Genomic DNA, 24,629 nt, shown 5'->3' with positions numbered 1-24,629 from the left:
CATCATGTATCTGAAAGAGACATGTTAGTGATAGATTCCTTACCTTAAAATATCCCCAGGCGTCAGACTGGATCCGGAAATTTTTGCGTAGCAATACCCCTGCGCGTCGGTAGGCGTCGTCCGCGGCTCCGCGTCAGTCGTCGGCATCGTTAGCACCGGAATGACGTCGTCGGAGTACTTAGACGCCGCCCATGCGCGCTGACGTCAGTTCTTCTTTTTTCCGCGCCAGCTAGCGCAGATCCGGAGAAGCTCTACCCCTAGTCATTTTTTGACTAAACTTTTCGATCTTTTTGATCATTTCTATCCTCGAGTCTGCGACTATAACGGTTCCGGTAGGGATGCCCGGGTTCAAACCCTGCTCGAAGTGCGACTGACTGATGTCGGTTACCGACCCCCATCGCCGGTGCCTGAAGTGTTTAGGCCTCGACCACGACGACCGCACCTGTTCCGACTGCCGGGCCCTGACGTCTAAAGCTAGGCGGGAGCGGTACCGCAAGCGATTCGAGCTCCGGCAGTCGGCCCGCACCGTTCCAGGTCCCAGTCCCACGGGAGGTCGAGGGACCGGTCGCGGAGTTGGAGTCATCGCAGCTCCAGGAGTGGCCATCGGTCGTCAGGATCCAAGTCCTCAGGTAAGAGGCTTGAGAGGTCGGAGAGAAGTCATCGTTCCTCCAACCCACCCCAACGCTCGCACGATGCGGCCGGGGGTTCGGGTGACCCCACCCACGCGGCTCCGACAGAGTCGCAAGCGTCGCCGCCTGCCCCACACCTTTGGGTCCCTGGGCACGGCGCGTCGCCGCAGGAGATCGAGCGGTACCTCATGGCCATGAGGTCCCTCCCTCCTCAGTCGGGTTCCAAATGGAGGCCCTAGCGGTTCGGGTTCTTCGGGCACAACGCCGTCGGGTGTCTTGGCCTCGACGCCGCCGGCGACTTCGGTCCCGGCGCCGCAGGACCTCACCAGATCCGCTTCCTGGTCGTCGCCGGTCGACCGCGCCGGCCCTCCGGGTGTTGCCCCCGGCGCCCACTGTGGACGCCGTCCCCAATCTTCCCTTCGGTCCGACTCTGGCACCGGAACGGCGCCGCTGGGCGCCCCTTCTGACGGCCTTTGGAGACTTTTATTTCCATGAGGAGGCCCCGTCTGTTGCACCTGTTTTACAGGAGACGGGTGACGAGGGTGACTGGAAGGGGTCTGAGGACCCTCTGGCACTGGAGTGCCAGTCTCAAGAGGACTGGACATATGAGCTTGGGAAGGCCAGTGGTATTGACACTTCGCCAGACACAGGATTTGTCTCCCCTCCCATCGTGGCTTCGGGGGAGGGGGCTGCTTATAGTGTAGTGTTGACGAGGGCGGCCAAGGCCTTAAACCTTGAGCTCCCAGTCGCGGCCGTGAGGACTAACCTCCTCACTGAGGTACTCAAACCGCAGGCAAGCTCCAGTGAGCCTCTACTGCTGTTCAATGAGGCCTTGTGTGACGTTCTTGTGGGCACTTGGTCCAAGCCCGCCACAGGTTGGCCTGTGGATAGGAACGTGGCCAGACTCTACCGCCCGGCCCCGGGCGACCCTTGCTTTTTGTCCACCCACCCTACCCCCGAGAGCCTGGTTATCAGGCCTCTACTTCCCAGACTGCATTCCTGACGGCTTCGCCCGATCGGGAATCCAAGAGATATGAACAATTCGGGAAGAAAGTGTTCTCTTCCCTGAGTTTGGGGCTGCGGTCTGTCAATACTGCGTGTCTCTTGGGCCGCTACACCCACACCCTGTGGGACACGGTCGCAGACTTGCTGCCACAATGTCCGGAGGAGGTCCGGGCTAAACTCGCCCAAGCCCTTGTGGAGGGCCGAGATGCAGCGCGATATTCCATCCGGTGTGGGCTGGATACCACAGACTCACTGGGCAGGGCGATGGCAACGACGGTGGCGATTCGACACCACGCATGGTTGAGGTCCGCCAACTTTTAGGCCGATGTCCAGGCCACACTTCTGGACATGCCGTTCGATGGCCTTCGCCTCTTTGGCGACAAGGCAGACCATGCGCTTGAGCGTTTTAAGGACTCCAGGGCTACGGCCAAGTCCTTGGGCCTCTCGGCCACACGCCAGCAAACGGGTGCCTTTCGCTCCTTTCGTGGCCATGGAAGGGGCGCCCCCACATGTGCTGCCAGCCACGCACCGCAGAATGTCCAACAGTGCGGTGGCGGCCGTGGAAACCGCCGTGGCAGCGGTCGGTGACAACGGCGAGGCCAGTCCACACCTCCCTCCGCAGCACCTGCCTCAAAACCTCCCTAGTCCGTGTTTTCAGGCCCATGTGACGCCAGTGGGGGGCAGGGTTCGCCATCACCTCTTTCACTGGCGCACTGTCACATCGGACAGGTGGGTGCTGCAGATCGTCCGATGGGGCTACTCCCTCCCCTTCGAGGCGACCCCTCCAGCCATGCCACCGCAATTCCACCGCGTGTCGGGGGATCACTTGCAACTTCTGCAAGAGGAAGTCACGGCCCTCTTGGCCAAGGGGGCCATCGAGCGCGTTCCTGGGCCAGAAGTAGGGTGTGGTTGTTACTCCCACTACTTTCTGGTACCCAAGAAGGGCAAAGGGGGCCTACGCTCCATCTTGGACATAATGAACGTCAACGGCTTCCTCCGAAGGAGAAGTTCAAGATGCTGACTTTGGCTCAGGTCTTAGCTGCCCTGGATCCAGGAGACTGGATGGTAGCATTGGACTTGAAGGACGCCTATTTTCACATCCCCGTCCTGCCGGCCCACCGGCGTTACCTGCGGTTCACGATAGGCCATGAGCACTTTCAGTTTACCGTGCTCCCCTTCGGCCTTACCAGCACCCCACGGATGTTCACGAAGGTGATGGCGGTGGTCGCAGCTCATCTGCGCAGGTTAGGGGTGTCATTCTTCCCCTACCTCGACGACTGGTTGTTAAAGGCAGGCTCGCCCCAGACAGTCGTCGGCCACCTCCAGACTACGGCCGACCTCCTGCACTTGCTGGGGTTCTCCATCAACGTGTAAGTCGCACCTGTGTCCCTCTCAGAAGCTCCTCTTCATCGGAGCGGTTCTAGACTCGGCGCAGTTTCGAGTTCCGGATATTCAGGCTCTGATTCCGCTCTTTCAGCCTTTATCCTGAGTCTCGGTCAGGTTGACGCTGCGGCTTCTGGGGCTAATGGCCTCCTGCATCCTTCTAGTGCATCATGCCCGGTAGCGGATGAGGGCTCTGCAGTGGGACCTGAAGTTTCAGTGGGCCCAGCATCAGGGCAACTTGTCCGATCATGTCTTGATCTCGAAGGTCACAGTGGTGGCTCACGGACCGCGATTGAGTCAGTGGCAGATCCCTCTCTCTACCCCACCCGGAGCACGTGGTTGTGACGGACGCGTCCCTCCAGGGATGGGGAGGCCACATGGGAGAGGCGGCGATAAGAGGCCTCTGGTCTCCAGCGGAGTCCCGGCTCCATATCAACCTTTTGGAGCTGCGGGCGTTCCCACTAGCACTGAAGGCATTCCTCCCCTCTGTCCGGGGGAGTGTAGTGCAGGTGTTCACGGACAACACCACTGCCATGTGGTACTGCAATAAACAGGGCGGGGTGGGGTCGTGGACCCTATGCCAGGAGGCTCTCTGCCTCTGGCAGTGGCTGGAACATCAGGGCGTGACCCTGGTGGTTCAACACCTGGCAGGTTCCCTGAATGCCAGGGCGGACGAACTCAGCCGTCGGTGCATGATGGATCACGAATGGCGTCTGAACTCGAACGTGGCGCAAGGCCTCTTTCAGCAATGGGGAGAGCCTTGGTTAGATTTATTCACCACATAAGAGAATGCGCAATGTCATCAGTTCTGCTCGTTGGAATTTCCAAGGCGGCACTCGCTCGGAGACGCTTTTCATCGCGAGTGGAGTTGCGGTCTATTGTACGCCTTCCCGCCTATACCACTTCTGCCCAGAGTGCTGAAGAAGATCAGGCGCGACCGGGCCCAGGTTATTCTTGTGGCTCCGGACTGGGCACGAAGATACTGGTATCCCGAGCTACTCAGCTTGTCAGTCGATCCCCCGATTCGTCTGCCTCTTCGGGAGGACCTTCTGTCGCAGCAGCAGGGGACGGTTCTGCACCCTAACCTGTCCAGTCTCCACCTACAAGCTTGGAGATTGAGCGGCGGCAGTTGTGGCCATTTGGCTTGCCTCCCGAAGTCTGTGATGTCATTCTGGCAGCCAGGCGTCCCTCCACAAAGTCGGTATATGCCTACAGGTGGAACAGATTTGTGGCATGGTGCACAGCAAAGGCTGTGGATCCTCTCTCTGCCCCTCTCTCTGAGGTTCTTCTCTTCCTTCTTTCTCTTGCCCAGCAGGGCTCTGCTCTGGGCACTCTCAAGGGCTACCTTTCTGCCCTTTCCACCTTCCTTAGGCTACCTGATAAGCCTTCTTTGTTCAAGTCCCCCATTGTCAACAGATTCTTGAAGGGCATCACTCATATGATCCCTCCTGTTCCCTTTGTGATGCCCCAGTGGGACTTGATTCTTGTACTTACTTATCTAATGTGTGCTCCCTTTGAGCCGCTCCATAACTGTCCTCTCCGTCTTCTTACCCTGAAGACTGCTTTCCTGGTGGCCATCACCTCTGCCAGGAGAGTGAGTGAGCTCCAGGCTCTTTCTTTTACACCTCCTTTCCTCTCTGTCCATCCAGACAAGGTAGTGTTGCGGACGAGACCCTCTTTCCTGCCCAAGGTTGTCACGGCCTTCCACATCGGGCAGTCCATTACCTTGCCCACCTTCTTTCCGCCTCCGCATCACTCGAAAGAGGAAGAGAGGCTCCACCATCTGGACTCAAAACGTGCGCTCTCTTATTATCTGGATCGCACACGCAAGTTCCGGGTGGATGACCAACTCTTTGTTGGTTACGTGGGCGCGAAGAAAGGAAAGGCAGTGCACAAGCGGACCATCTCGCGGTGGATCATCTTGTGTATCCAGGCATGCTACTCCTTGGCTAAAAAGGAGCCCCCGGTTGGATACTCGGGCCATGGCAACTACAACTGCCCTGGGCCGGGGAGTGCCCTTGCAGGACATTTTCCAGGCAGCTACGTGGGCCTCGCTGCACACGTTTGCAAGACACTACTGCCTGGACAGCCAAGTCCGGAGGGATGGCTTCTTTGGCCGTTCCCTCCTCCAGGACTTTCTGGTGTGATTATTGGTTCGCAGACCCACCACCGGGGTTGGTATTGCTGGGGTATCTATTCTAAGGTAAGGAATCTATCACTAACGTGTCTCTTTCAGATGCACAAGTTACTACTTGTGTTACGATATGAGACATTAGTTAGTGATAGATTCCTTACCGACCCACCCATCCTCCCCGTTCTGCGAACCGATATCTAGGGTTAAGGTCTTCCCCTTTCAGGGCCCTAGTTTCATGGCACCAGTGTTGGATCTATCAAGGCTCTGCGTATCTGGCGCGGAAAAGCTGTGTATCAGAACTGACGTCAGCGCGCATGGGCGGCGTCTAAGTACTCCGACGTCATTCCGGCGCTAACGACACCGACGACGGATGCGGAGCCGCGGACGACGCCTACCGACGCGCAGGGGTATTGCTGTGAGAAGTTGGCCTGATATATGATGCTCACTAGTTCTAGTGATCACCTTGTATCAGTCCAAACAACCCTTATGGTGAATGGTTGTAAGTCAACCTTATAGACCAGCTATCCTAATGGTAGCATGGACAAAGTAGTCTTAGGCTAAACTCTTTTGGCATGTGAAGCCAGCTGTTTTACCACATATAACCCTTTGAATACCAAATGAAAGGACACCACACAGGTAGTTATGTAAATAAACAAGATATTTATTAACTAACAAACACCTCTGAACTCTTTATCAGATCAGAGGGCTAAGCACATGACAAGACTCTTAAGAAAAATATTTTTAAGTTGCACAGTTACAAGGTTGCCCTAGGGGCACAACAAACCATATACTAAGTAAGTGGAATGTGAAGGTCGATAGAAGGAATGGCTGTCCAGAGGCTGTAGGATCGTTGGGACTACACTACCCTAACCTTAGGTAAGTAATAGGAGGCCCACGGAACGCGTGTGCAGAGTGTGAACTCACACGCGAGATGCGTAACAACGTCTATGGACAGTACAGTTCAAGTAAAAGGTGAGTACGGACAATCCTGATTAGTTTGGACTAAAACGACTGCGGAACTGGACACTAAGAGAGTCAATCTACCCTTGAGCACCGAAATGCTCTTGTTACCTCACCCACAGGCTGCGGGTGCATAGGTGCGAAGTCATGTCGGGTTCCGGCGTTGAAGTCTAGGGAGCCTGGAAGAAAAGATGCTGCAGGCGACCAGGAGGAAGATGTCCGGTGTGATCCAAGGGTGGATCAGTGAAGAGAAGAACCTGACAGCAGAGGGGACAATGTTCAAAGTCACTAGCCAGTGACTGGAGTGGAACCAGGAGTGGAACCAGATGTCGTCGTCGCGATCAGGTGAAGAGTGGACGCTTGTCTCTGCAGCCACGTGGACCAGGAGGTGTCTTCTCGACCAGGATGGAGGCACGAGCTGTCCCATGCAGGCTCTCGCTGTCGGGGGTGTCGGATCTGGATTTGGAGTCAACAGGCCTTGGCAAAGGCAACCCACGCGGTGAGTGGAGACGGCGTCTGGAGTGGACCAGGAGGGTCCGGGGTGCTTCTCCTTTGAAGGGAAGCAAGGGCCAGTCTGGAGCAAGCAGACCAGCAGATTGGATTTCAAGGTTCGTCATCTAGGAGGTCACTAGCCAGCCGGCAAGTGACCAGACAGCGCGTCGAGCAGCAATCAGGCAGAAGGGCCCCACGCAGATCTCGTGGATGCTTGAGGGCTGGTCTTCAGTGCAGGAGCTGCTCGGGGTCGGGGCTTCTCAGTCCCCAAAGCACTTGGACGAGGATGCCTCTGGAGTTGTGCTGGAGCGAAGTGCTGCTTCTTTCAAGATGGCCGGTCCCACGTGTCTCGTCGCACCCACGGATCTCAGCTGTGCTGCAGATGTAGGTAGAGGTCGGAGAGGTCTGGGAATCTGGGTCTCGTCGGGCTCTGAAGTTGAATCCGGGAAGGAAGACGACAAAGGGAAGCCGCTGGACGCTGATGGTGCCTGCTTGTGCAGGGTGGACACTCCTTGCCCACAAGGGAGATTTCTTCAGTCTTCTGTGGAGCAGAACGTCGAAGTCCAGAGTTTCTTCTTGTAAAGTTGATCAGGATAATCTAATTTGGAATGGACCAGCTCCTACCTCTATTCAGCTAAAGGGGGCTGAACTACGACTAGGTCCCTCCTCTGGGTGGGACCAGGAAGGGGGGTGGTTACACCCCCTATCCTTTGTCCGGTCTTGCGCGAGAGCTGGGGCTGGAGAGCCCCAGGAACTGGTTTAGACTGGTGTTTGCACAGGGACACCTTGTGTGCCCCAGGCATGTCTCATTCCTTTCAGCCCTGTCCTACCCAATACACAAAATCCTGTCTGGAGTGGTGCTAGCTCCTCCCAAGGCAGGAAACCCTTTGTCCAAGCCTCCCTCGCTGGAAGGACTCCCAGCAGCAGGAGGTCAGACTTGTGTCTGTGGTGGCAGCAACCATTTTGTGATGCTGAGGCTCGGGTTAACTTTAACCGGGGTTCACAGTTAGGTACATGTCGTGTCCCTCTCGAAGGGTGGAATGCTACCCCCGTCGCCAGAATTGGCGAGGGGGTAGTATTCCAATTCGTATGACACCCTACTCGACATGTTTTGATAATGCTTGTGAGAAGTTGGCCTGATATATAATGTTCACTATTCTAGTGAGCACTTTGTATCAGTCCAAACAACCCTTATTGATGATTGGTTGTAAGTCAACCTTATAGACCAGCTATTCTAGTAGCATGGATACGAGCAGTCTTCGGGCTAAACTCTAGAGGGCGTGTTAAGCCAGCTGTTATACCATCACATATACCCCTTGAACACCAAGTGAAAGGACACCACACAAGTGTTATGAAAATAAACAGTGTATTTATTTAGATCACAACAGCCCTGTACTCTTTATGAGGACAGGGTACTAAGCACACAACAACACTCTGACGAAAATACTTTAAGTTGCACAATTTACACAAATGCCCGAGGGGCACGAAAACCCATATACTCTAAAAGTGGAATGCGTAATTACTAGCAGATAAGTACTAATCTCATAGGGTTTGGAATCGCTAGGACTGGACTACTGAACCTTCAGATTACTAGCAGGAGGCCTAGGTTACTCGGGTGCAGAGTGTGCACTCTCACGCGGGATGCAGGACAAAGTCTATGGATACTAGTAAATGCAAAGTTAGTGTTCTCGGGCGAACCCGACTAGGTAGGTCAAAAACGAAAGTGGATCTAGGCACTTAGAGAGCTGTTCTACGCTGGAGCACTGGGGTACTCGGTTTACCTAGCCCAGGGGCTGCGGCTGCATAGGGTTCAAGTGTCGTCGGAAACCCTCGTTGACGAACCAGGAGCCTGAAAGAAGAAGTTGCTGGCAGGCGACCAGTGAAGAAATTCGGATGGATCCAAGCCTGGGTCGAAGATGGAAGACACCTGTAAGCAGAGGGGACCAAGTTCTGAATCACTAGCCAGTGATTAGATGGGCACCAGGATGGCACCGGATGGAGTCACCTCGACCAGGTGAGTGGGCGACGCTGGGCTCTGCAGTCTCACGGACCAGGAGGCGTTGTCGGCGACCAGGATGGAGGTGCGAGCTGTCCCACGATGGTATCTGCTGTCGACGTCGCTGGACCCAGGATTGGGGCAACAAGTCTTGGCAAATGCAAACCCACGCGGTGGACTCAAAATGGCGTCTGGAGTGGACCAGGAGGGTCCGGGTTGCTCCTCTTTTGGAGGGGAGCAAGGGCCAGTCTGGAGCAACCAGACCAGCAGTGTTGATGTCGTCGTTCGTCGTTGAGAAGGCCACAAGCCAGCGGGCTAGTAGCCAGACAACGCGGTGAGCAGAAAAGAGCAGAAGGGCCCCACGCAGATCTGGTGGATGCTGGAGGGCTGAACTTTGGTGCTGGAGCTGCTCAGGGTTGGGGCTTCTCGGACCCCAAAGGACTCACTCGAGGATCCCTCGGCGGTCGTGCTGGGCAAGAGTCGTGCAGTCTTGAAGATGGCCGGTCCCTCGAGGTCTCGTCGCACCCACGGATCTCAGCTGAGCTGACGATGTGGGTAGAAGTCAGAGGTGCCAGGGAAGCCGGGTCTCGTCGTGCTGGTCAGTAGGATTCCGGAGGAAGGACGTGCAGCAAACCGCAGTGTTCTTGGATGGTGCCTGCGGGTGCAGGGTGACTACTCCTTAGTCACAAGGGAGAAATCTTGAGAAGAAGTCGAGAGTTCCTTTCGTAGAAAGTAGTTTCAGGATTCAAAGATGATCTAATTTGGAAGGGGGCCCGCTCGTATCTTTAAACTAGGAAAAGGGGCTGGCACGCGACTAGGTCCTGCCCATGGGTGGGACCAGGAAGGGGGTGGTTACACCCCTCTCCCATGCCGGACTTCCCCCAGCTCAGGGGCTGGTGTGCCCCTGGAACTGGTTCTAGCCGGCAGATGCATAGTGAGCACCGGGGTGCCACTTGCAGTCACCTTCCTCTAAAGCCTTGCCTACCCAGGATACACAAAACCCTGTCTGGGATGGTGCTAGCACTGCCCCTGACAGGAAACGTTTGTCCAAGCCTCCCTCGCTGGAAGGACTCCCAGCAGCAGGAGGTCAGACTTGTGTCTGTGGTGGCAGCATCCATTTTGTGATGCTGAGGCTTGAGTTAACTTTAACCGGGGTTCACAGTTACATACATGTCGTGTCCCTCTAGAAGGGTGGAATGCTAACCCCGTCGCCAGAATTGGTGAGGGGTTAGTATTCCAATTCGTATGACACCTTACTCGACATGTTTTGATAAAGCGATACCAGAGTTAGCATATAACCGCGAGGATTATAATGCACGTAAGAGTATATGGTATGCGTTATCATGGAACAGCTATTAGGACTTGGTTCCGCAAGCTGCAAACGGGCTCAGCTCATGCCAGAGCACCATCTCACATGATTCCACGCACTCTGCCTTCAGGATTGTCAAAGCCTGCCATAGGAGTGACTGATAGGAATCTGTGTGTCCATTTTAGGGTTAGATATAGGTATACGATATCTAAAGCAAAGGGTGATTACACCACCTTGCCCCAGCTGTCGTGCAGCCAGTTGTGTCAGATTTAGAAGGCCAGCCAGTGGTGGCATAATACATGCTGCCGCCCCTGGTAGGCCCTGGGTACACCTATGCCCTGAGTTATAGGGTCTGATAAGGTGGCCCAGTACCAATTGGATATGTACCTAAGGTACATGGAATCCATTTTACAGAGAGAGCAGTAGGCCTGGGGTCCTGATTGGCAGGGTCCCAGGCCAACTAAGTCGGAAAACCAGCAAAACACCAGGCAAAAAGTTGGGGGCAACCATAGTCCGGTATCCACCTTCCTACAATGCTATGCCAAAGTTAGCAATAACCGCGAGGATTATAATGCACTTAAGAGTATATGGTATAGCGTTATCATGGAACCAGCTAAAGGACTTGGTTCCGAAAGCTGTAGACAGGCTCAGCTCATTCCAGAGCACTATCTCACATAATTCCAAGCACTCTGCCTCCAGGATTGTTAAGGCCTGCCATAGGAGTGACTTATAGGAGGATATGTGTCCATTTTAGGGTTAGATATAGGTATACTATATCTAAAGCAAAGGGTGATTACACCACCTTGCCCCAGCATATTGATCAGCCAGTTGTGTCAGATTTGGATGGCCAGCCAGGGGTGGCATAATACATGCTGCAGCCCCTGGTAGGCCTTGGGTTCACTTATGCCCTGGGTACCTATGGTACACTGTACAAGGACTTACATGAGTGACCCAATACCAATTGGTAAATGCACCTAAGGTACATGGATGTCAATTTAGAGAGAGAACAGCTAGGCTGTGGGTCTGATTAGCAGGCCCACAGCCAGGGAAAGTCGTAAACCAGTGAAGCAAAAAGCAAAAATCTGGGGTGACCATAGGATTGCAGACCCTACTCTCCTACAATTGCTACGCAAAAATTTCCATATCCAGTCTGACGCCTGGGGATATTCTAAGGTAAGGAATTTATCACTAACTAATGTCTCTTACAGATATATCATTACACAAGTAGTAACTTGTGCATAATGTCTTTGTGCCTATACCTCTGAATGTGTTTTCATGCGTAGGTGGTTGTTTTTCCTAGTATAGTTATGCTAGTGAGTTCATGGTTCCCTGCATGATATTTTCCTAAGGTGGTTAAGGGTTGCGTAGGTGGCACTTACCTTTTGCCAGTGGTTACTGGTTGTGTGCTACCTTTTCTATTTGGTGCTACAGTTATTATATGTGCTATGTTCTAAGTGTTATTCCTACAAAGTGCTAATTCTACCAAGTGCTAGTTCTAAAAGTGCTCATTCCTGACAGTAGTCCATGAGGCCCTGTCCCATGTATATAATCCCCTGTAAATTCTGCCCGTGCCTCTGGCACATTGTAAAGTGTGTGTTTCTTATCTAATGTGTTTGGTATAATACAAAGGCTATTTTCATATATAACCTTGTGTGGAGTTTCCTTTGTGGTGGGCCTTGGGTGTTTTTGCTGGGTGCGCGCGCAAACACTTAACCTAAATTGCCTCCGGGATAAGCCTTCCGGCCCGCGTCACGTTACCTAGAGGGTGAGCAGGGGTTGTCTTTGGCGTGTAACTCCCTTGCCCTGACTAGAGTGCTGGTTTCTGCCTGGCTTTGGCGCAAGCCTCAGCCAACCGGAAATCCCATTTCTAACAGGGTCGGTGATGTTCTGGTGGTGGGCTTCCTTTTGCCTGGCTGGGACGAGGTTGTACCTGACCCTCTGTTCTGGGTGGTGGGGTCCTTTCGCAGACCCTTCTCCCCCGTGGGGATTGCTAGGGTATCTATTCTACATGAAGGAATCTGCGGCTATTAGTCTCTATCGGATGTACAAGTTACTTACCTTCGATAACGATGTATCTGGTAGAGACGATTCTAGCTGCAGATTCCTTCATGGCCCGCCCTTCCTCCGCGTTATGCGAGGACCCTTGGGTTGGTCTTCGGTACTCTCCTCCTGGTGGGGGGGCTGCGTCTCCTGTGAGTTCCTTCTTTTGCTCTTGACGGGTGGCTCCGTCTGGTTGCGGTTCATTCCTCCTCTTGGTTATTTGGAGGATGGGGTTACGGTGCTCTTTTGCCCTGCTGCTCTGGCTACTCTAGGTTTTGGGGGGGAGGGTTGTCTTCAATCTCTGTCCTTCCCTCCCCTCCCTTCCCTTCCTTATGCTGCTAGGGGTCCTGGCCCCTCGGCTACCCTCTGAACAGTGGTCATCTGGCCATGCCTTGCCCTTGTTTCTTGCGGGGGTGGTTGTCCTCTATGCTGGGGTGGCTTGGAGATTTGTTGTCCCTGTCTGTCTCGGGACAGGCTCCCCTTCCTTTTCAGGATGGGGGTTTTGGGCCAGCTACATGTGACCTCGCTGGCGTCATGTAGGCGGACGACGCTCCGGCGGAGTCGCGTGGTGCCTCCCCGCCCCCGGCGTGCAGGGATGCTGTGGCAAAAAAGTTTCTGGATCCAGCCTCACGCCTGGGGATAATTCTACGTGAAGGAATCTGCGGCTAGAATCGTCACTACCAGATACATCGTTATCGAAAGGTAAGTAACTCGTACTTTCAGCCTTTTTTGAACAGCGTGATGGAGTCCACTGTGCGTACCTCAATGGGAGCTTGTTTCATGCAGACTATCCCAAATAGGAGAATGTTCTTCCCCAACTCTGATGCGTCGAATCTTGGGGAACCTGGCCTGGAGGCTGTTGACTGATGAGGACATTGAGGCTAATTCTTGCCATAAGGTGGCCTGTGGCTGTATGATGAAGTGGTATGTGCACTAAGACCTGCTCTTTAAACAGGATCCTCTTCCATATTGAAAACCAGTGGAGGACATGTAGGTGAGGGGATATGTGTGTTCTTGGAAGTAGGCTAAGAAGAAAGCAGGTTGCTGTGTTCTCGGCCACCTGAAGGTAATTAGTCAGGGAGTCCCAAATACAGGGCATTTCCATCGTACAACCTCGAAGTTATGAGCGCTTGGAAGACCAACTTCCTCACTGAGAATGAGAGGAAGTGCAAAAACTTTTTTAGAATGCGCCCACCCCCAAATTGATTTGTGGTTGGAAGGTTAGTCGGTTGTCAAATTTGACACCTAGATTCTTGACTGTTCCTCCTGAGGGCTTGGGGGGCGGATGGGGTGTGTGTTTCAGGCCACAAGATCTGCTTTGTTTCTGGAGAGCTATGACTGAAGATTAGAATTTTGGGTTTATCTTTGTTACAGTTTAGTTGATTGGTGGTCATCCATTGTAATACAGCTGTTAGGCAGGAGGGAATCACCTGCAATCTCTTCTTGCATTTCACAGGAGAACAGCAGTGGAGTGTTGACAGCATAGGAGATCACTTTTACCCAAGGCTTCAGCAAACTGAGCTATTGCCTTAAGATACATGTTAACAATGTGGGACTCTGAGCCGAGTCCTGAGGCACCCTCACTGATAACTCTCGGGATTAAAAAAAAAAAGTGAGGGACCCATACTTTGTACTATTCCCTCCAGAAAGGAGGCAATCCAGTCCAGGGCTTGTCCAACTACCCAATAGTTTAGATGATCAAGACAGTCTTTTTATCACCATCGTTCTGCTCACCACGTGAGGGAACTACAGGCCCCCTCCCTGCAACCTTGCTACTTCATTTTTTCCTCCGAGAAATTGCTACTGTGAACTTGAATAGCATTACTGCCAAAGGTGGTATCTTACTTACATGTCAGTCATTTAATCATCTTTCTTTTTTCACTCCACCATACCCATCAAAAGAGGAGAAGGAAAAGCTCCACTGACTTGGTGTACGAGTGTTGAGTTTCCACATTGACTGTACAAAAGATCATTGTGTGGCTAATGAATTTTTTTGTGGATTTTAACTAGGACCATGAAAGGCAAATCTGTTCAAAAGCTGACTCCGTATAGGTGGATAGTCCTCCGCATTAAAATATGCTATTTGCATTGGCAAGAGGGGGAGGGGGTGCTGGTTCAGGACATCTGCCAGGTAGCGATATGGGCATTGGTGCGCACATTCATTAAACACTTCTTACTGCCTTGACAGCCAGATTTGGCAAGCGGGCAATTTTACACACTGGTTCCTGCAAGACTTACTAAACTGAGTCCACAGTTATTGGTGGCAATTTATATTGGAGGATGGTTCCTGCCGTGCAAGTGTGACTCAGTTCAAAATTCTTTCACCATAGTAGTGCAGTTGTCTCGCTCAGCTTGCTCCCAACCAGATTGTAAAAGAGAAACGGCTAAGCTAAAGAGAACCTGTAAAATATTCTAGGTAATTTATAATAAACAAATCATGACTCCTCATGAGTACCACAGCTCAAACCATTGTTATGGTGAGTAATTCTTCATTCAGCATTTAATTTATTAGAAAAAGTGGATACAGATAGAGAAAACCTTTTAAAACTATTGTCTTGAATTAGAAACTTACGTTTTTCACCTGGTCTCTGTGCCCTATTGTTAACCACCCACAATTTGAGACTCCTCTTCTCACCAATCTCATTGACTTCAGATTGTACCTGAAAATGATACCACTTGCCCTGTCGTACATCCCCACCTCATATTGCATTGATGTCTGAATTTTCATAATGTTTTGCCTTTTTGTACCCCAGATATTAGTCCTGGTGATGAAGTACTGACATTGTCTCTTTGTGCTTTAAAACATATGTTGTTACATTTCATACAACGTTTTTTTTGTTACTGGTTCCTAGTTTGTTTTATATTGGTGTTGGACAAGTAGTATTTTCTTGTACTCGTTAGATATCTGTTTCTTGAAATCTGAATAAATTGTCTTTTGTTCTTTATATCTAGTTGATTCTTCCTGCATTCCTAATTTCTTTATCTTCTATCCTTGCCTTCTGTGAGTAAATTGGATGTGTTAATTTGCTTATAGTTTTGTTAAGGCTGCTATTTCATTCTTCTATATTGCATCTGTCTGCTGCATTTCAAAACAAAGTTGAAGTTGTGTTTTTATGTTATATATACTTTAACAGATGCTAGAAGCAAAGAAACATGCTTGCTCTATATTTATTTATTTATTTATTTATTCTTGGTATGCCATGCTGATTGTGTCTTTATGGTCCTTAAATGTGTGATATTGCATGGATTGGAAGGATTGCAGAACACCTTTTTGGCTGTTGTCTTCTGTTCTGCTTGTTACAGCATGAAACCATAATTTGAATTTTTCCTTTGTATTTTACTATGAAGTAGCTGATAACTTATGTGTGTTTGTTTTTTTTGAACTAGAATCCAGAGTTGAAGGTTGGCTTTCAATACCAAACAAGGGAAATATAAAACGCCATGGTTGGAAAAAGCAGGTACAGGCAATTTCTTTTTTTCAAAAATTACTCTATAACTTTTGGGAATTAAACAATCAAGCGTATGCCCAGAAGATGCAGCCTAGACTTTATCCATGTTAATCCGGATTCTGATAGAGAATCGTCTTTTTTCTGGATTCCTCGGCACGATCACAGGTTGAGGGCACCCAAGCCAGACATGATTGTCCATCACCTAAGGACTTGGTTGTCTCCATATCCACTGATCAACAACAGAAACCCTGTCTTGAGAACGTGAATTATGTCAATTAATTTTATTTTTATAACAGAACAGTCTATTGGTACTGATAACTGTTATCCTCCCCTATATATTTTTTATTTTGTTAAGGGGATTTTTCACTGCACTCCGTCCAAAGTCTTTAAAACTGAAGGAAAACCTATTGGCCGGCAGTTCTTTGACAGTCACACAGAACAAAATCAGACAACTGTCTGACACCTTAATCAGTACCAGGTATCCACCACACAAGGTTAGCAACAAGAAAAAATGTGAACCGAATGACACCTCACGGAAACACCACCAACGGGGCAACTGGTATGCAATCTCCAGACAGGGCCCCTGTCTCATCATTGGTCGTCATCCGGTTCAAAAGAAAATGTGTCCAAAACAACAAGCAGAAAAGAACAGTCCTACTTCAGTATGGAAGAGAATCCTTTACCTCAAACACTCCTGTACCTGTCTTCTCTTGCTGAGGTTCCACTTAGCAGGCCAAGAGTAGGAGCTTCAGTAGAAAGAAGCATCTCATTCCCCAAATGTTAAGAAGTCCCTTTGGCTTCACCAGCCATCCACCTCTACTTCAGTGCCTTCTCAGAAATTCCACTTCAGTGAGGGAAAGGGGAGGGTGCTTCTTTCCATTACCATCATTGGACACATACTGATTACCATGCTTTGGTCATGGTAATTAACAGTGGCCGTGGTTTTGCAGCTTCGCATATTTTAAACACTAGGGTCCCAAAGGAACAATATAATAATTTGTAATCCGTTCTAGTAACGCTTTGGACGTAAATTCCCAATGACCAATAAGATAAAGACTAGAATTGGAAACAAAAACCTTTAGACGGACAGATTATCATTATTTTATTCCGCCAGTTTTAAAATCCATAGTCCAATGTATCAGTAGTACTACTAAGCAAATGGAAAGAATGGTGTACAGTGGACACCAAGCTAAATAGTATTGATGGTAAATAACTAAAATTCTACAGTAGGTTTTGTTATCACCGGTGAGGGATATCCTGACTCATAGCATGTGTGTGGTGCTGGCTTCGATGAGGCTTACTTAGAAGAACCAGTTCTTCAGCTTCTCACGGAATTTAAGAAGTGGTGAGGAGGCTCTAATATGGTGTGGGAGGTCTTTGCACACTTAGGAGCAATGAATGAGAAAGCGGAGTCTCCTGCTCTGTTTTTGCCTGTGCGTGGCATTTGTGCAACTGAGAGCGGAGGTTTTTTGGATAGCCACTTAAAAATCTTTTTCAGCACCCTCCTTGTCAATGGCGTTGAATTGGGAGGACATTTCCACCTTGATGTTTATGATGATTCTGAGGTTTTATGCTTGTGTGCTGGTGGTAGGGTTATAATAAACAAAGATCGGATAGATACTTCCTGCAGAATCCTCAGATCATGAGAATCAGCCTTTTCCTCGAAGAGCTGCTTGCCATTAAAGCTTATGCCCACCAAAGCCACCTCGACATCTCCCAAAATGCCCTTTGAACTTATGCTGGCTTGAAAGTGTAAGCTAACCACTGATACTATGGACCAAGCCATTATATTGATGGAGTGCAGAAAACATAAGAGAAGAGAGAACGGTTCACCTAGTAATCAGTTGCGGCCTTGAGATAGGTCACCTCAATTAATTACTCAAGTGGCGTTCTCCTCAGACGTGGAGTTAGGGGACTCCACTCCACAAAGAGGCCATGCAACAGCAGCACCACCGCCTCCCATGCCTGTTCCCCTGTACTCCCTGGATTTTATGCCATTCCTGACTCCAGCTCCCATGTCGACTACCCTGGTGTTTGAGGTGCAGGGTGCAGTTCTTACACGCTGTAATGGTGATTTTTTAGGAACATAGCGGTTCCCTCTTTTTCACTTCACAGGCCCCCATGGGATCATTTGAATACCACTGGCGAGTCCGCCCTTAGGACTTCTTCTTTTTTTTTTTTTTAAAACCTTTATTGAATTATTCAAAGCATTACAAGCGCAGGCCTACAACCACAGGGGTGGGCCGCAAACTCCGGGAGTAGATTCAGGTGGCATGCACATATATACGACCGCGTAATATCAACGAGACAAGCATAGCATGTGATTGTATGTGCCACTAAGCGAATGATATCAAAGGTTTCATTTTTTGGTTATGAAGAAGCAGTAGTGGCTGCACTATCGATGGCGTCACACCATGGAATAAAATTAAGAAGAGATGGGGGGGACGTACCCCGCATTGCAATCAGGACCAGGTGATGAACAATACAGCCTTAGACACACTACGCCCGCCGAGGCAGACAAGGAGTAAAAGCCAGTATAATAGTGAGCGATTCAGCTAAAGCATCATCCCGAAAACCCACCCTCCGGAGACAGTGAGGCATAGGCAAGTATAGACGCCAGATAGAGAAAGAAGTGAGATAAAGAGAGACAGCCAACCTACTGAAGAGGAAGGGAAGCCCCACCGAAATAGAAAAAAAGGGAGGAAAAGAAAGAGACCATAGAACAAAACAAACTAAAATAATAAAACCCCCCCCAACACCCGCCACCCTGCACCCCTGTAATGGCTACGGCCAACCCCACTAACAGCGTGCCTGTCGCCCCGGAACTGCCCTAAAGAAAGGAAAGAAAGCGGAGGAGGAGAGCAATAGTCACACTCCCGGTCCCCATTACCCCCCGCCAGCAGCAACCTCCCCAAAATTCAATGTCGACTGTTAAAGCGAGTACTGAACACATACATGGGGAGAACTCCAACAAAAACCTCCCGTCTCCCAGTAATATACACGGTGCATATCCGGCATAAAGCACATAGAAGAGCTAACCCCGAATGTCAAAGTCAACCCTGACCAGTTCGATTCTTCACGAAAGCCCATGTTGCCCAAGCCACAGCAATCGCGAAGAAAGCGAAGCGTCCAAGACAGTTCAAAACAATGGCGACGGATCGAGGAGAGGAGACAGGATGGCGGCATCCGAAAATTCGACAATAGAGGATGAAGAAGGAAGACTAACCTCTCCGAAAGTCACTGAAGAACTGTCTATGGCGGTAAAAACCTTTAGCAACAATGTTCCGTCGAGCAGGAATGGAGCAGGGAAAGCCAACGACGATCACAAGTGCACCATCCATGAGGCCAGAGTCATCAAAATAGGCTAAAGCGGGCTTCCGCCCGGGGATCTCTAAATGGTACGGAGAAAAATCCACGGGGTCCAAGGCATGCTGACAACTTATCGGAATATCCACGTCTGGTTCCAAGTGTACGTTATCCAGCATTACAGACATCCGTTGGCACAAGACGGCGAAGTGAGAGCGGAGCGCCCCAATGGCGGCCATTACGGACCTCAGCGATGGTGTGCAGTCAGTCCCCCCCATCCCCTCCGGCATGAGACGAGGCAGGATTTGGGCCCCTGAAACACCGTCCAGGAACCAGGCACACACGGAGCTGATGACAACAGCGAGCGCTCACACAACAGGCAGAGTCGGTATTTCGCCACTCGCGGGGGCCAGCCCATCAACCCCGGCTCCCCAGGGGGTCACCGGGCATAGGACCCCTGACCGTGGTCACCGATATCACATGCGTCACTGTGCCGTGTCCTTGGATTAAGCCGGTTACTCAGTTGCCAACTGGAATTAGAAGGAGTGGACCGAGGTCGGGAGACCGGATGCAACCCTGGTCCCACAGCCGATGTTGATCGCTTCCAACCCGGATGGGCCAGAAATCGAGGTCCCGGCGGAAGCCCTGGAATAGGCCGAGAAGTAAATTTTACGTAACTTCGTCACCCGGTAAGTTGGAGGGTCCGGGTTTGCACCGCAGGAGTCAGGAGCACTTCATACGTGTGGGAGTCCGGCGTATGTGAAGGATGAAAGGCAGGATATGCGAGCTGCCGGTGGAGGTCGGCGGAGCCGGGAGCTTATGCGGCCATCTTGGATCGTAGCGTAGCTCCTCCTCCCCTTAGGACTTCTTGATGTAGGAGACTACCCCAATTTACAACTATAACACCAGCATGAGTTCCCTATCTATATTGCTACAGTAAAAGTAAACAAATTTATCTGAAAGAAGCAGGTTAGTATTAGATTCCTTACCTTAGAATATCCCCAAGCGTCAGACTGCATCCTGAAACTTTTGCGTGGCAGTACCCTTGCGCGTCGGTAGGCGTAGTCTGCGGCTCCGCGTCCGGCGTTGGTGCTTTGATGATGTCGGAGTACTTAGACGCCGCCCTCGCTCGCTAACGTCAGTTCTTCTTTTTTCCGCACCAGAAAGCGCCGATCCGGAAAAAGTGGTACCCTTAGTCAATTGTGGACTAAACTTTTTCGATCATTTTTGATCCTTTTTCGAAGTCTAACGATTCCGACGGTGCCGGTAGGGTTGCCCGTGTTCAAACCCTGCGCCGACTGATGTCGGTTACCGAACCCCATCGCCGGTGTCTTCTTTGCCTGGGCCTCGACCACGACGACCAGGCCTGCTCCTACTGCTGGGCCCTGATTTCCAAAGCTAGACCGGAGTGGTCCCGCAAGCGACTCGAGCTCTGGCAGTCGGCCCCTAGTCGCTCGAGGTCCCGGTCCGCGAGGAGGTCGAGAGACCGGTCGCTGGGTCGGAGCCACCATAGCTCCGGGAGTCGTCTTCGGGCTCGAAGTCCTCGGGTAAGCACAAGAAGTCGAAGAGACGTCATCGTTCTTCCGGCTCCCCTTGACGCTCACGTGACCCGGGGTTCGGGCGACACAACCCGCCTCGGGTGTCGTTGCCTGCTTCATACCCGTCGGTCCCTGGGCAGAACGTGACGCCGGACGAGATTGAAGCCTTCCTCATGGCCATGAGGTCGCTCACTCCTCTGTCGGGCTCCGTGGCGCCTTCGGACCCAGTGGCCCCGACTGGGGGTCCCAGCGGGTCGGGCGCTTCGGCCCGACGCTGTCGAGTACTTCGGTCCTGCCACCGCCGGTGACTTCGGTCCCGGCGCCGCAGGATCCGGATCCGCGTTGTTGCCTTACGACCTCGCTGTCGCCGGTCCCCAGGGTGTCACATCCGGCGCCGCCGGCCCTGATCCCTCCCTCGATTCGGGTCCGGCACCGGAACGGCGTCGCTCTCGACGCCGATGGGAGACTTCTACTTCTATGACCCGGCCCCATCCTTTGGTCCTGAGTTTCAGGAGATGGGTGGCGAGGGGGATTGGGAGGGGTCTGAGGACCCTCTGGCACAGGAGTGCCAGTCTTATCAGGACTGGGCAGGTGAGCTAGTGGAGGCCAGTGGTCTGGACACTTAGCCAGACACTGTTTTTGTCTCCCCTCCTACCGTGGCTACGGAGGAGGGGGCTGCCTATAGTGTGGTGCTGATGTGGGCGGCCAAGGCCTTGGGCCTGGAGCTCCCCCTCGCGGCCGTGAGGACTAACCTCCTCACTGAGGTCCTTAAACCACAGGCAAGCTCGGCCGAGCCTCTGCTGCCGTTTAACGAGGCCTTGTCTGACGGTGTTCTGGGCACTTTGTCCAAGCCCGCTACAGGTCAGCCTGTAGATAGGAACGTGGCCAGACGCCACCGCCCGGCTCCGGGCGACCCTTGCTTCCTGTCCACCCACCCCACCCGAGAGCCTGGTCATCCAGGCCTCTAACTCCCAGACCGCATTCCCGATGGCTCCCCCGATCAGGAATCAAAGAGGTATGAACAATATGGGAAAAAGGTATTCTCCTTGTGAGAAGTTGGCCTGATATGATGCTCACTAGTTCTAGTGATCACCTTGTATCAGTCCAAACAACCCGTATGGTGATTGGTTGTAAGTCAACCTTATAGACCAGCTATCCTAATGGTAGCATGGACAAAGCAGTCTTAGGCTAATCTCTTTTGGCATGTGAAGCCAGCTGTTTTACCACATATAACCCCTTGAATACCAGATGAAAGGACACCACAGGTTGTTATAAAAATAAACAAGATATTTATTAATAACAAACACCTCTGAACTCTATATGAGATCAGAGGGCTAAGCACATGACAATACTCTTAGGAAAAATACGTTTAAGTAGCACAAATTACAATGGTGCCCTAGGGGCACGTCAAACCATATACTAAGTAAGTGGGTTGAGAAAGTCGATAAAAGGAATGGAGCTCTCCAGAGGCTGTAGGATCGCTGGGACTACACTACCCTAACCTTAAGTAAGCAATAGGAGGCCCACGGGACGCGTGTGCAGAGTGTGAACTCACACGCGAGATGCGTAACAAAGTCAATGGACAGTACAATTTACGAAAAAGGTAAGTACGGACAGTTCTGACTAGTTAGGACTAAAACGACTGGAAATCTGGACACTAGGAGAGTTGATCTACCCTTGAGCACCGAAATGCTCTTGTTACCTCACCCACGGGCTGCGGGTGCATAGGTGTCAAAGTGTAAAAAATTTAAATTGATACTTGTATAGCGCACTACTCACTCACAAGGGTCTCAAGGCGCTTGTACGAATACCGCTGTGGAACCCATCCTGGCTTTCCCTGGGCACCACCAAGGTGGAGGCCAGGCATCCTTAGCGTTGTGGGGGCTGTTGTGGAGATTAAGCAAGCTATTGCCCAGAGTTGCAGAGTGGGACTTCATGATTGGAATAGGCACTGAGGCAAGAATTATCAGGTCCGTGGAATTTTTGAGCCCAAGACCCGCCGAAGCGGGGAATTGAATCCTGGTCCCAGGCTAGACCTCTGAATCAGGGTCTGCCGCTCTAACCATTGAGCCACACTTCTACACGCGACAAAGTGTGTTGGGTTTCCGCGTTGAAGTCTATGGAGCCTTGAAGAAAGATGCTGCCGGCGACCAGGAGGAAGCTGTCCGGAGTGATCCAAGGGTGGATCAAGGAAGATGAAGACCTGAAAGCAGAGGGGACAATGTTCAAAGTCACTAGCCAGTGACTGGAGTGGAACCAGGAAGGAACCAGATGCTGTCGTCGCGATCAGGTGAAGAGTGGACGCTTGACTCTGCAGCCACGTGGACCAGGAGGTGTCTTCGAAGACCAGGATGGAGGCACGAGCTGTCCCACGCAGGCTCTCGCTGTCGGCGGTGTTGGTTCTGGATTCAGCGTCAACAGGCCTTGGCAAAGGCAACCCACGCGATGAGTGGAAAAGGCGTCTGGTTCGGACCAGGAGGGTCCAGGGTGCTTCTCCTTTGCAGGGAAGTAAGGGCCACTCTGGATCAACCAGACCAGCGGTGTGGATTTCAAGGATCGTCGTCTAGGAGGCCACTAGCCAGCCGGCAAGTGACCAGACAACACGTCTGTAGGAGAGTAGGGTCTGCAATCCTATGATCACCCCAGATTTTTGCTTTTTGCTTCACTGGTTTACAACTTCCCTGGCTGTGGGCCTGCTAATCAGACCCACAGCCTAGCTGTTCTCTCACTAAATTGACACGTGTACCTTAGGTGCATTTACCAATTGGTACTGGGCCACCTTATCAGACCCTGTAACTCAGGGCATAGGTGTACCCAGGGCCTACCAGGGGCTGCAGCATGTATTATGCCACCCCTGGCTGGCCATCTAAATCTGACACAACTGGCTGCACGACAGCTGGGGCAAGGTGGTGTAATCACCCCTTGCTTTAGATATAGTATACCTATATCTAACCCTAAAATGGGCACATAGATTCCTATCAGTCACTCCTATGGCAGGCCTTAACAATCCTGAAGGCAGAGTGCTTGGAATCATGTGAGATGGTGCTCTGGCATGAGCTGAGCCCGTTTGCAGCTTGCGGAACCAAGTCCTAATAGCTGTTCCATGATAACGCATACCATATACTCTTATGTGCATTATAATCCTCGCGGTTATATGCCAACTCTGGTATCGCTTTATCAAAACATGTTGAGTAAGGTGTCATACGAATTGGAATACTAACCCCTCGCCAATTCTGGCGACGGGGTTAGCATTCCACCCTTCTAGAGGGACACGACATGTATGTAACTGTGAATTCCGTTTAAAGTTAACTCGAGCCTCAGCATCACAAAATGGATGCTGCCACCACAGACACAAGTCTGACCTCCTGCTGCTGGGAGTCCTTCCAGCGAGGAGAGCTTGGACAAAGGGTTTCCTGTCAGGGGCGGTGCTTGCACCATCCCAGACAGGGTTTTGTGTATCCTGGGTAGGCAGGGCTTTAGAGGAAGGTGACTGCAAGTGGCACCCCGGTGCTCACTATGCATAGGCCGGCTAGGACCAGTTCCAGGGGCACACCAGCCCCTGAGCTGGGGAAAGTCCGACATGGGAGAGGGGTGTAACCACCCCCCTTCCTGGTCCCACCCATGGGCAGGACCTAGTCGCGTGCCAGCCCCTTTCCTTAGTATAAAGATAGGAGCGGGCCCCCTTCCAAATTAGATCATCTTTGAATCCTGAAACTACTTTCTACGAAAGGAACTCTCAACTTCTTCTCAAGATTTCTCCCTTGTGGCTAAGGAGTAGTCACCCTGCACCCGCAGGCACCATCCAAGAACACTGCGGTTTGCTGTAAGTCTCTCCTCCGGATCAAGACTGCCCAGCTCGACGAGAACCGGCTTCCCTGGCACCTCTGACCTCTATCTACATCGTCAGCTCAGCTGAGATTCGTGGGTGTGACTAGACCTCGAGGGACCGGCCATCTTCAGGACTGCACGACGCTTGCCCAGCACGACCGCCGAGGGACCCTCGAGTGAGTGCTTTGGGGTTTGAGGAGCCCCAACCCTGAGCAGCTCCAGCACCGAAGTTCAGCCTCCCAGCCTCCACGAGATCTGCGTGGGGCCCTTCTGCTCTTTGCTGCTCACCGCGTTGTCTGGCTACTAGCCCGCTGGCTCGTGGCCTTCCCGACGACGAACGACGACATCAACACCGCTGGTCTGGTTGCTCCAGACTGGCCCATGCTCCCCTCCAAAAGAGGAGCACCCCGGACCCTCCTGGTCCACTTCAGACGCCATTTTGAGTCCACCGCGTGGGCTTGCATTTGCCAAGACTTGTTGCCCCAATCCTGGGTCCAGCGACGTCGACAGCAGATACCATCGTGGGACAGCTCGCACCTCCATCCTGGTCGCCGACAACG

At 51.7% G+C, this 24,629-nt stretch overlaps 1 protein-coding gene across 1 annotated transcript in view; it reads left to right on the top strand.

Moving 5' to 3' along the window:
- The window catches only part of ROCK1 (Rho associated coiled-coil containing protein kinase 1), a 2,273,505-nt gene that overhangs the window by 1,928,272 nt on the left and 320,604 nt on the right, over positions 1 to 24,629 (top strand). Inside the window, exon 28 of the mRNA XM_086965620.1 lies at positions 15,336 to 15,406. Coding sequence (XP_086821746.1) covers positions 15,336 to 15,406 — 71 coding nt within the window. The remainder of the gene's footprint in view (positions 1 to 15,335; positions 15,407 to 24,629) is intronic.

This window comes from Lissotriton vulgaris, chromosome 4_1 (genome assembly GCF_964263255.1).
Source record: "Lissotriton vulgaris chromosome 4_1, aLisVul1.2, whole genome shotgun sequence".
In the NCBI taxonomy this organism is placed as follows: Eukaryota; Metazoa; Chordata; class Amphibia; order Caudata; family Salamandridae; genus Lissotriton; species Lissotriton vulgaris.
The sequence above is the reverse complement of the archived record's forward strand: the minus strand, read 5'-3'. Positions and strand labels throughout refer to the sequence as shown.